Source organism: Macaca fascicularis, chromosome 4, assembly GCF_037993035.2.
Source record: "Macaca fascicularis isolate 582-1 chromosome 4, T2T-MFA8v1.1".
Lineage (NCBI taxonomy): Eukaryota > Metazoa > Chordata > Mammalia > Primates > Cercopithecidae > Macaca > Macaca fascicularis.
In genome coordinates this window covers 62807948-62820127 of record NC_088378.1, presented here as the reverse complement: position 1 = coordinate 62820127, position 12180 = coordinate 62807948, and the positions used below count along the sequence as shown (strand labels likewise).

Sequence of the window (12180 nt, the reverse complement as noted above, 5' to 3'; positions counted from 1 at the left end):
GTGATGTAATGTCATAGATAAGAATGCTTAGCTCTGACTGTAGGATATTTTCCAGGCAGAAAACTGCAGGTTTTTTTTGGTATCTCTCAAGATGAAAGATAACTTAAGAACATACACGAGACAATTATATGTGAAAAAATTAAATAATTTTGAATATTCTGAAAATAGTTAAAAAGAAATATGAGGGAAAGAAAATCAGAGAAGAACCTCAGATTGTGAAATAAAGTTGAATATTTAGAGCAACTTGATTTATTTTTTTCTTTTATTCTGGAAAACATTGTTTTTAACTGGGGAAGGAGACTGGCTTTTTACAGATTAATAATTTGCTTTAAAGTTTGCTTAATTTGCTCCTCTGTGTTTATCAAATTATAGTTATAACCACTAATCCAAAATACTCCATCCCTTGTTCTCACATAAAGAAGTAATAAATTTTGAACAAGCTTAAAATGTTAATATCACATTGGTCCTCGAATTCCCTTGTTTGGGTTTATTTACCAGGTCACTTTCCTTGGATGAAAGACTACAGAAGAAATCCACCCTTACAAAGTCACATGGTGTTTTTGATCTAAAAGGTTACTCATCATTTCTGAATCCTCCTGGTGCTTAGTTTAGTGCCTAATAAGTACCTAATATGTCTTTCATCAACTGAATAAATGACTTAAACATGCAAGAAGGAGAAGAGTCAGAAAAATGAAAGAGCTGGAAAGAAATCTAGAAGATCTGGGGTCTAGTATCAGTTCTACATATTAATTCAATTTTAAGAAGGCTTATTATGTATGTGTGAGGAATTGTAGTAAACATCAAGGCACAAATGAAGAGTTCTTATCTGGAAGATGGCATAGCTGCAGTTTGGTGTCGTGCGTGAACATATGGTGTAATAGCTACAGATTTTAGCTAGCAGAGATAGAAAAGTTAGCAAATTTACAAATTATCCTTTTATATGTACTTAATTTTTAAAGCCATTTACTTAAGGTTCTGCCTTTATTAGCTTTGTATGCCATTAATAGCTTTGCATGTCCTCCAGTTTGCATTTCAGCTAGGAAGGCAGGCCTCCCTAAAACTTTCACAGGCTAACAGCAGTAATTAAGGTAGAAGGCTTTATTTAAATAGTAATTAGCCTCCAGGAGTTGAAGTGTAAACAGAATGCTAATTCATTTAGATAGTTAATTGGTCTTCCGGGTTAGAGATCTTAGCGTGGCCTTCCTCTTTAGCTATGCTGTATTTATGTATCAAGTGTAGATAGTGTGTTGGCTCCGTGGGATGTTTTGCAAACTCTTGCTTGAGTCGCAGAATTTTAGTGTTTTAGCTCTTCTGGTAAAGACTACTGCCAATGAATCTGAAGACGTGAAAACATGAAGTAAAATTCCATGGCAAAATCATTAATATTTGACCTTTTTTTATAATTGTGTGGACCACATGGCCCAGTTTATTCATGTTATTCCAATGGAATTCTTGATAGTCTCTTCTTTCATGCTCAAGAATATTTTGATTTGGAGGTAAGTTATGTGGTCACCCTAATCATAATCAGAAATGACACAACAGGCAGTGATTGCTGAAACCAAAGGTGTGCATCAGGTTGCTGACACTTTCCAGTGAACCAATGTCAAGGTCCATCTCCCTGCCGACTGCTGTAAAGATGGTTAATGCCAGATGTCATTAAGTTTAAAGGTCATTTTTTTTTTAACAGGATAACTACTGTATCAGGAATTTTGTCATTGCCTTTGCCAACTTTCGTGGTCTCCCAGTCACTTTCGCTAGATGAAAAAAAAAAATCACTATATTTGATAGTTGTGTGTCTCTGTGTTGCCCAGTCCTTTAGGGGAGTTGAATGGGAGGTGGGTCTGATGTTTTGCTGTTTAAAAATGTTTCTTTTGCTTGGTTGCTCCAGCTCATCTCATGCTAGGCTGGCTGCTAGCCATTTTTCCACATGTGCGTCCAAAGAGACCTGTGTAAGCAGCACATATCACACGACTTCAACAAATACTGAATACAGTGGCTGGCACATAGGAAGCAGTCCCAGATATTTATTGAATGAATAAATACCAACCTTGCCTTTGGTCCCGTGCTGGCTGCTACAAGTTAGGTAGTAGGAAGAAAGGGAGGAAAGAAAATTCTATATGAGATCAAGTAGGTTCTGCCCTCACGGGGTTAATAGTCTCCAAGAGGAAGATGTAAATAAATAACCGTAATTGAAAGTAAGAATCATTCAGTGCCAAAAAGAGTGAGAGGTAGAGGTTGCTGGGGGGGGGGGGGCGGGGGGGTTGGGGGGGTGTTGGGGGGTGAGGGGAGGGGTGGTGGCGAGGGTGGCAGGGGTGGGGGAGACAGTTAGGATGCAGGGAGAACTTGAAGGAGAGGCAGGCATTCAAATTAGATTTTCCCCCAGTTTAGCGTTAACTCTGGCCCCAGTTGGAGTCCATGAATATGGAAGGACCCTCCCCCTGCCAGGCGCTGAAATTGTGCACGAGCTATTTTTTGTTGTTGTTGTTGGCTAACAACTTTCCTTTCACGGTTAATGACTAATCCAAAGGAGCATTAGCTCACGCTGTAAATATGAAATTATAATATAGCAAAATATAACGCTAAAAGCCATCAATCTAATTTTAGTCGCAAAGTTGAAATTTCATAGCAATAGCATTAAAAGAGTTACATTGTTACGATTTCAGTCAACATATAAATGAAAAAAAATTGTTCTGGCCTGGCGCGGTGGCTCAGGCCTGTAATCCCAGCACTTCGGGAGGCCGATGCGGGCGGATCACCTCAGGTCAGGATTTCGAGACCAGTCTGGCCAACATGGTGAAACCCCGTCTCTAATAAAAATACAAAAATTAGCCGGGCGTAGTGGCGGGCGCCTGTAATCCCAGCTACTCGGGAGGCTGAGGCGGGAGAATCGCTGGAACCTGGGTGGCAGAGGCTGCAGTGAGCCGAGATCGTGCCACTGCACTCCAGCCTGGGCGACAGAGGGAGACTCCATCTAAAAAAAAAAATTGTTCTACTTTAAGAAACTTAAAATGACGGCTTAATGGCAGAGTAATATTATGACATAAAGCATTTGAAATGAACAGAACATGCAGATCTTACTTTTTTTTTTTTTAAGTGTATTGTTGCTCACAGCGAGACAGAGTGTTCTGCTACCCACAGGGCCAGGGCCTCACACAAGCCAGCAGGCTCTCCAGGGTGCGCGCGCGATCTACAACCCGCCCCTTGAAAAGGAAAGCAGGGCCCAGGACGCTGCGGGTGTGAGCCAGACCGGCTTAGAGAGGGAAAGTAACCGGAGTCGGCCGCTTCGGGCGGACCCGCCCCCTCCCACGAGTTTCCCTGGCCCCTCGGCCCCGCCCTCTCTTTTATTCGGTTTGCAGTGACCGGAGCTGAAACTTTGCAACCCCAGCGCGCACGCTCTGCGCTCTTCCCTGCCAGTGCGGCACGGGAGGGCGGCGCAGGAGGTGGGACCTGCGCCGGGAAGGCTCCGGGACGCCAGCGCACGCGGAGCGGGGACCCCGGGGAACCAGCCGGCGAGAAGACGGGCGGAGGGAGAGCCGATCGCGCCTCAGGAGAACTAAGAAAGTGGTCCCGGGCCGGGAGGCTCCCGTGCCGAGCCGAGGCCAGGGGTCTGGGGTCGCAGCCCGGCGTGCCTGCAGCTGCCGTCGCCCAGGAGCAGCAGCTGTGCCCAGGATCCCGGCGGCGGCGGGGGAAGAAGGAGCTGCAGCTGGACTGTGGCAGCTGGAGGGAGAGGGCCAGGCTCCCCTGGCGGAGCTGCGCTGGGACGACCCGCTGACCGCGGCCATGCAGCCTTGAAGAAGTCGCTCGGGCGCAAGGGAGCAGCCGTGGGCGCGCCCTCCCGGGAAGGGCCACCGGAGCACAGGCGGCAACACTTTATCTCCGACTCTTCAACCCAGCGAGAGGCGAAGCCGTTTACCATGGAACCCGTGACCAAGTGGAGCCCCAAACAAGTGGTGGACTGGACTAGAGGTGCGCGGGCCTTGCGGGGGGAGTGTCCGGAGTCCTCCAGCCTCGGGGATGGTTGGGCGGGGAACTGGGGTAGGGGGTGCTTGGCCCTTCCTCCCGGCGAGAAGCGGTGAGGGCACAGCCCGGTGACAATGCAAACTTCTGCCGAGTGGCCTGTGCGCCGGTATCTCTCATACCTGCTCCGAGCTCTTCCTTTCCGGGGTGCGGATTGTGGCAAACCGAGGGGAGCCCCATCCTTAAACCAGGGAGTAGGGGTGGCCTTTCTGTGGAGGTTGAGGGCTGGTGATGTGGATCTCCGGACTCGGCACTCGGGCCGGGGGGCGCTCTCCCTGCCTGGCCCGGCTGCGGTGCCCGGCGACTCGGGGACCCGAGCGCAGAGGCACAAGGCGCCTTTGTGTGGGTGACTCCCGCCGGACCTCGTCCATGCCGCCTGCCCAGAGCCGTCCGCAGGCATGACGGGGCGGTCGGACAGGTAGAGGGAGACTCCGGCGGGTCGCCAAGCCTGTCTGTTTTTGTTGGAGAAGGCGAGAGGGCGGCGCAAGAGCCAACACCGTGGCATTTGCGCCGGAGAGAAACCTCCAGCCAGGACTCCCGGGAAGGCAGTGACTTTTGCTGCGGGAGGCGCCAGTATCCCCGGTGGCGCTGCATTTTCAGGCCACAAGGAAGCCCTGGGAAGGAGAAATCTAATTGTTTGGAATCACTGTCTTGATTCATACAGTATTTGGGATGAGGAAGGCAGTGGGACTGGGGCGGTGGGGGGAATGAGCAGAGGTAGAAGCTTGTCCTCCTAGCTGGCTCGCTTACTTTTCAGTGTCTCCCACGATTTCGAGGGAAAGGTACTAGAGTTTACTCAACCTTTTTCTGTACTTGCAAGAGAACAAAGTCCACCAAGAACAATCTGTATTTTCATGGTTTTCCCCCACCCCCAACATCTCTGTTTCGAGGTAGTATTTGTTTTTCTAGCTGCTCTTCCAGGTGAGGAATGGTGTTCTTTCTCAGTACTAACTAGAATTTTATAGCGCTTTACAGTTTGCTAAGAGCTCTCTCTGTTACTGCCCTTGGTCATCACAGTAAGCCTGCGAGGTAGGTAATACGGGTAAGACCAGGTCAGCTTTCAAACCGTCCCACCCATAGCTGCAGCATAATGAAAGCTGATCACCGCTACATCTCATTTCTCATGCCTGTGACTTACACGTAGACCACGTGGAATAGGATGTCCAAGGTGTGTGGGGTGTGTCAGCGGGTATGTCTGACCATTTCCTGCTCCTCTGGGAGAATTCCTTGAGAACGGGTTTGTCAAGTGAGCAGAATTTCCTGGACTCCTATGTAAAATGAAGCTAAAAACAACACATGCTTTTGCATTGGTGACTAGGTTTCCCAAAGAGTAAGTGGCATTGCCAGTACTTGGTAGGAAGCATTAGCTTAAAAGCCATCCATGCCCACACTAGTTTGAAATGACGTGTGTTCCTTCATTCAAGATGCTACCAAATTCCGTAGGCTGGCAACTTGCTGAAACTGAGTTGATATCTATTTTATCTGTATGTCCCTCATAAAGTCAACTTGAGACACTGCAAATTTCACCTACTATTGACTTCTAGAACTGTTCTGTCCAGCTTAGTAACCAGTACCACTTGTGGCTCTCCAGCCCTTGAAATGTGGCTGGTTAGAATTGCAATGTGCTGTAAGTCTAAAATACACATGGCATTTGAAGACTTGGTATGAAAAAAAAAAAGAACACGAAATATCTTAATACTTTTTATTACATGTGGAAATGATAGTATTTTGATAGGTTAAATAAAAGATACTACTAAAATAAACTTCACCTGTTTATTTTTACCTTCTTACATATGTTTCCTAGAAAATCTAAACTTACACGTGGCTCATATTTGTGGCTTCCACTGTATTTCTATTCTGCTGTAGAGGAAAGAAAGGGTTACATCTTATCACCCTGGCTTTTCTGAGCCTCTGCCAGCTTAGTTGATAACGTACAACCAGAAAAATGGTAACAGGCACACAGGAAGATGATGGAGTGAGATCTTCACACCCTCAAGACTTTGTCTTTTTTTTTTTTTTTTTTTTTTGTCCCTCTTGGGATTGGAAAAGGAGAAGTGTAAAATCACATCCTGTTATGTTTGTTGAGTATTTAAAAGGGAGAGTAGATTAAAGCATGTTTTTGTATCCAGTTGCCTTGATGTTATGAGTTAGTTGAGATTACTTTCATCTAGGAAAAGTTTTCTCCTGACCTGAAACGAGTATCTATGGCTGGCTCAATACCTACGATACTTATTAGGTTACATACCTGTGGTTGGCACTTGGCTACATTACACATTTGCCTGTGCCCTTTTGGACCCTGAAATACAGCCTTGTAGAAAGATCTGGATACTTTCTGTGTTCCAATCTAAAAAAGATGGCTAAGATGATAAGAGGCTGCAATCTTCCAAGTTGCATGACCCATTACTTCAATATTTCTCACAATAATGATGCTCAAGTATTGACTTTTTAATGAACTGTCGACTTACAAAAGCTTGTTTGCTTATAGGACTATTTTTAGTGCTCTTTGCTAATCTCTTTACCCAACCTTTATTTTATAAATACATGCTACTGATAAGCAGCTCTTCATGTAGACTTTGTGACTCTTGGTATTGCATGAATCTGGGTAGGGCGATTATGAGAACCATTGAAGGCCTTAGATTTAAAACTGTCTAAACCTGGCCACAGTCGACAGCTGGATCTCATGTCCTTGTTATTTGACAGATGTGTGCCTTAGGAAATAAGTTGTTGTCTACAGAATGAATTAATCTGTCTGGCTTTTATTATTAGTGTTTAGCTACACTGTCACCAATTTTACCATAATGTTAGTGGATCCTCAGTAATTATTAAGCAGTGTGTCAGGCACATGTCTAAGCATTGTACAAATATCAGCTTATTTAATAGGCACAACCACTTTTGAGGTAGGAACAGTTATTTCCATTTTGCAGTTGAGGAAACTGAGTCACAGAGTGATTGACAGATGACACCCAGCAGAGCAGGTGGTTTGGCTTCACTCCACTCCATTTTCTCAGGAGTTTCTTCCCAAGGCCACACCTAGACCACACCGAGAATCTTTACATTTGTGAATAGATCTTCAGGATTCGGTCTGAATAGCATATGTTAGTGGAGGAGACTCATCCAGTATATGTCTGTGTTACTCTCTGTCTTTAGTTCCTGTCGGAAAGTTATTTGTAAATCAAATTTATTCCTAGTTCATGGCACCTTGCCAGTCAATTCAGTAAAAGCCTTTGCAAAGCAAATGATCTTTTACAACATGTAGGGGGTTCCATGGTGCTGCCATCTTGTTCAGCCATTCGTAGCACATGGCATAGGGTATGGCCTGGCACATGGTGTTCATTTTCATACTTAGTGCTTCAGTGCAAGGTGGCGGCTCCTGCATGATTGTCTTCCTATTCCAGGCAGAAGGGAGACTCATGGAAGACAGAAGACAGATAGCAGCCAAGTATTCCCCTTTAAAGAGTTCTTTGAAAAACTATCAAGTGACCTGGCTTACATCTCAGGTGCCAGAAATGTGACATGGCCACCTCATGCAGCAGGGAAGGCTGGTCGCTGTAATTTCTTTCTTTTTCCTTCTTTTGTTTCTTCTTTCTCTTTACCCTTCCTTCCTTCCTTCCTTCCTTCCTTCCTTCCTTCCTTCCTTCCTTCCTTCCTTCCTTCCTTCCTTCTTTCCTTCCTTCCTTCCCTTTGCTCCCTTTCTTTTTCTTTCCTTTTCTTCTTCCTTTTTTCTTTTTCCCTTCCTTTCTTTTTTTTTTTTTAAGTTTGGTACATTGTGACCCTGAAAAAAAACTTGGAGTTTGGTCAGAGAGGAAAAAGGGGAGAATAGATATTGGTAGGCAGGCAACAGGGATTTACATGCACTGATTTTCATAGCTCAGTTCTCAGAGTAGACATGTGCCACATTCCCTACTTACATCCAGCCGTGCTTTAGAAATAGAGTTATATCTTCATTCCTGTTCAATCTTCTTAGGTCAAAATCTGAACTTATATGAGGTCCTTTTCTCTAAGCTTGATTTAAATATGAGAAATTTCATTGTGGAATGCAGCTACCACAAGTCATGTTTCTGCTTTAAGGCCACTGGGGAGTGCCTTCGACGAGGAAGAAGTGGGACTGGTTGTCCCAGCAGAACTGTCCTAGCCTTGGCCGTTGATCAGCCTAGAGTGGGTAGGCTGTCAACTGTGTAGTTGGCCGGGCGCAGTGGCTCACGCCTGTAGTCCCAGCACTTTGGGAGGCCGAGGCGGGCGGATCATGAGGTCAGGAGATCCAGGTCATTCTGGCTAACACGCTGAAACCCCGTCTCTACTAAAAAGTACAAAAAAACTAGCCGGGCGAGGTGGCGGGCGCCTGTAGTCCCAGCTACTTGGGAGGCTGAGGCTGGAGAATGGCGTAAACCCGGGAGGCGGAGCTTGCAGTGAGCTGAGATAGCGCCACTGCACTCCAGCCTGGGGGACAGAACAAGACTCCGTCTCAAAAAAAAAAAAAAAAAATAATAATAATAATAATAAAATTGTGTAGTTGAGTCAGCACGTCTATAACACCCAGCTTTGGTCCCAGGAGAGAAGTCTCTCTGGCCAGCTTCTGGTGCTGCTAGTTTTGGTCGCAGTCCCCATCACCAACCAAGAGAAAAGGGGACTTGCTTGCTGAAGGTCTAAGCCTCGGGCCCTGCTCTTTCCCTGTCATGTCTATTTGTTTATGACGCATCGCAATCTTAAGGTGCTTCACTATTTGGTCATGGAAAGGCTGGAATTTCCAAGTTAACTATAGAGATCTGATACATCATAGGTCAACTGCAATACACTACTTTGCACGGTTAGGCCCTTCTTGCCTCTGTCCAGACAGAGGCTTTGTTACCTTGATTCCAGTTTAGGTTATACCTTTTCTTTTAGCCTCTGAGGTCCCTGGGAAAGGGAGGCCTTTTTCTTTTAGCAGCTGTAGGTCTACCATTTGGCCATAGTTCAGAAAAGCTCTTCATTCCACCCTCTCCTTGGTTCCATTCTCTCTCCTGCACTCCAGTGATAAAATTCTCTTAGTAACAGAGAAACATTGATTGATGCATTTATTATCTTGGCAGATGCTGTTCTAAGTGCTTTATTTAGGCTCCCTCATTATAAAAATTCTTTACTTATTATTATTTTTTAATGCAGGATGGGGTCTCACTCTGTTGCCCAGGCTGATCTTGTCCTGAGCTCAAGTGATCCTCCCACCTCGGCCTCCCAGAGTGCTGGGATTACAAATGTGAGGCACTGCCCCCGTCCAGCCTCTTTCATTTCATCCTTAGAAAACCCAGTGAGGTGTATGAATCATTTCCAGCCCATATTAAAGAAACTGAAGCAGAGAGAGAGAATTTGCTCAGGGTCCCCTAATTATTAGTGGTGGTCTCTCTGGGGCTCTCCCAAACTCCATCACTTTGTCACTTTGATTACTTGTACCAGGTGGTGGAGCTGAGTGGTTCAGAGCATGGACTCAGTATCCCAGTTCTGCTTTTGACTGTGTGATCTTATGTAAGCTCTCCGTAAATTTCTACTCCTTGTTTTTATTGCTTCCTCTCTTCCTTTTTCCTATAGCTCCAGGACACAAACTGTTCTCTCTGAGCAGTCAGGTCTTTCATAAGGTGCATTCTTATCATCCAGGAGCACCTGTCAGTGTCAAAGAGATTTCTCCGCCATTTGCCAGCTGGTCAGAGGATCCGGGGCAGAACTTGCAGCTGATCAGGAAGGTTCTTGATTATTGGAGTGATAAATACCTCTTGCAAATATCATGAACTCTCCTTGGGTAAATTAGTTTGAGCCATATTTCCTCACTTCTAAAAAATTGTACCTGGGCTTGCAGTGAGGATGGCATAGGATGGTTTTTGCTGTCAACTGTTGGCCCCTGTCTGGCACCTGGTCTGTGACCAGCAACTTCAGCATCACCTGGGAGCTCGTTAGAGATACAGAAGCTTGGGCCTGGTGAATCAGAATCTGCATTTTAATAAGATCCCCTGGCGATTCATGCACCCATCACAGTTAGAGAAGCACTGTTCTAGCATGTAGCTGCAGACGTGTTTTCAAACTTTGCTGGAGTCCTGCTACTGTAGTGTTGGGCTATCTGGTCTGGTATGTACTCCAGCTGTTTCATTTACATTCTGGAATGATGACACTTAATTTGAGGATGCTTGACTTGGCCACTAATTAAGGCAAAAAACCAGTCTTACGGTGTGTGCTTATATTTATAAGCACCACCTAGCAACAGCATCAGGCAATTCTTAGTAAAATAAATGAGACATTTCCCTTGAGATTTCTTCCTTATTCCTTGAAGAGTTCTTATAACAGCCTTAAAAAAAAAAAAAAAAAAAAAAAAAAAAAAAAGGCCGGGCGCGGTGGCTCACGCCTGTAATCCCAGCACTTTGGGAGGCCGAGGTGGGCGGATCATGAGGTCAGGAGATCGAGACCATCCTGGCTAACATGGTGAAACCCCATCTCTACTAAAAAAATACAAAAAATTAGCCGGGCGCGGTGGCGAGTGCCTGTAGTCCCAGCTACTCAGGAGGCTGAGGCAGGAGAATGACGTGAACCTGGGAGGCGGAGCTTGCGGTGAGCCGAGATCGTGCCACTGCACTCCAGCCTGGGCCACAGAGCCAGACTCCGTCTCAAAAAAAAAAAAAAAAAAAAAAAAAGAAAATAAAATAAGGGCAGGGTCTTGCTCTGTGGCCCAGGCTAGAATGCAGTGGCACGATCATAGCTTATTGTGGCCTCAATCTCCAGGGCTTGAGGCTTGAGTGAACATCCTGTGTCAACCTCCCAAGTAGCTGGGACCACAGGCACATGCCACCACACCTGGCTAATAAAAAAAAAAATCTTTGTAGATATGGGTCTTGTGGTATTGCCCAGGCTGATCTCTGGAACTCCTGGTCTGCAGTGATCCCCCCTGCTCGGTCTCCCAAAGTGTTGGAATTATACAGGTGGGAGTCACCATGCTCAGACTGCCCCCTGCCCCCCTTTAAAAAAATCTTTAACACAAGTAGCCAGAAGGGAGTTGTGGGGTGGTCAGTGGTCACTGTGGTTGAAGTTTGTTCTCAGGATCCTCAGTAGGACCTGGGAGGATGAGATGGGCTTTTGGCTAGTCACACCGTCCTATAGTTGGTGACCACACAGCGTTTACTACACTGAGCTGACTTTTGGTGGAGATTTTATTGTTGATGGGAAATGACACCAAATGTCTTTTCAGGAATAAATAACCGTGGCAGGTCTCAAAATTTGGCACAAATCTATGTGTTGCACTGAGGCTGGGGTGTCTCCATCCTTTATCCATGGAGACTGGCGAGTGACAGCTCCTGCTTTGGCTCCTTTGTGCATTCCCCTTGTTGTGAGGAACCGAGAGGGGCCCTCCCGTCTGTGTCCCCATGCCTGTGTCACTGCCTCTCTTTTCACCCAGCCTGTTGTCTTCTAGCTCCCCGACCTGAGTGTTCTTGCCTTGCTTTTCCTCTGTCCTCTCATTTATGTTATTTCTGGCGTGTCATCACTGGCTTACCCATTATGTAGGCTTTAAGTGAAAAAATCAGATGTTATTTTCATGAGCTCTGCAGGGCACTTCTGCATTTGTTCTCATTGGACTCTTCCCAAGCCCGGAGATGCACAGGAAGGCAGTTTCCACTGCAGATGAGCAGCATGGAGGAGGCTTTTGGAAGTGAAATGAGTTGTCCAAGGTCCAGAGGTGAGGAGCTGGGACCAGGCTTCACAGAAGGCTTCTGTTCTGTGGTCCTGTCCCGTCCCTGGTTCCTCCTCTATCCAGATGGTACCTTCTAGTTCCTTCCTAACCAACAAGTGTGGGAGGCCGGGTGTGGTGGCTCACGCCTGTAATCCCAGCACTTTGGGAGGCCGAGGCGGGTAGATCACCTGAGGTCAGGAGTTTGAGACCAGCCTGGCCAACATGGTGAAACCCCGTCTCTACTAAAAAAAAAAAAAAATTGCTGGGCGTAGTGCCGTGCGCCTGTAATCCTAGCTACTCAGGAGACTGAGGCAGGAGAATCTCTTGAACCCGGGAGGCAGAGGTTGCGGTGAGCTGAGATCGTGCCATCGCACTCCAGCCTGGGCGACAAGAGTAAAACTCCATCTCCAAAATAAAAGGAAAGCCCTTTGTATAACGTATGGCATATGTGTGGAATTAAAAGAGGAAATAAATACAGGGAA

The 12180-nt window shown here is 46.2% G+C and overlaps 1 protein-coding gene and 2 long non-coding RNA genes across 6 annotated transcripts in view; 1 reads left to right on the top strand and 2 right to left on the bottom strand.

Annotated features, from left to right (window-relative positions):
- Positions 1 to 244: 244 nt before the first annotated feature.
- LOC135970406 (uncharacterized) lies at positions 245 to 2181 on the bottom strand. Its single transcript, XR_010586080.2, has 2 exons — positions 2048 to 2181; positions 245 to 1945 (listed from the first exon to the last, which is right to left on the bottom strand). It is a non-coding gene; the product is annotated as an uncharacterized lncRNA (long non-coding RNA).
- Positions 2182 to 2597: 416 nt separating this feature from the next.
- LOC135970556 (uncharacterized) lies at positions 2598 to 3238 on the bottom strand. Its single transcript, XR_012433552.1, has 2 exons — positions 3079 to 3238; positions 2598 to 2971 (listed from the first exon to the last, which is right to left on the bottom strand). It is a non-coding gene; the product is annotated as an uncharacterized lncRNA (long non-coding RNA).
- A 129-nt stretch (positions 3239 to 3367) lies between these two features.
- The window catches only part of CNKSR3 (CNKSR family member 3), a 112419-nt gene continuing 103606 nt past the window's right edge, over positions 3368 to 12180 (top strand). For 3 of the 4 annotated variants that reach the window (XM_005552189.4, XM_005552188.4, XM_045391344.2), the window contains exon 1: positions 3368 to 3966. In XM_005552189.4, the coding sequence (XP_005552246.3) occupies positions 3915 to 3966 (52 nt within the window). In that variant the 5' untranslated portion in view covers positions 3368 to 3914. The other variant, XM_045391345.2, reaches the window with a different exon arrangement.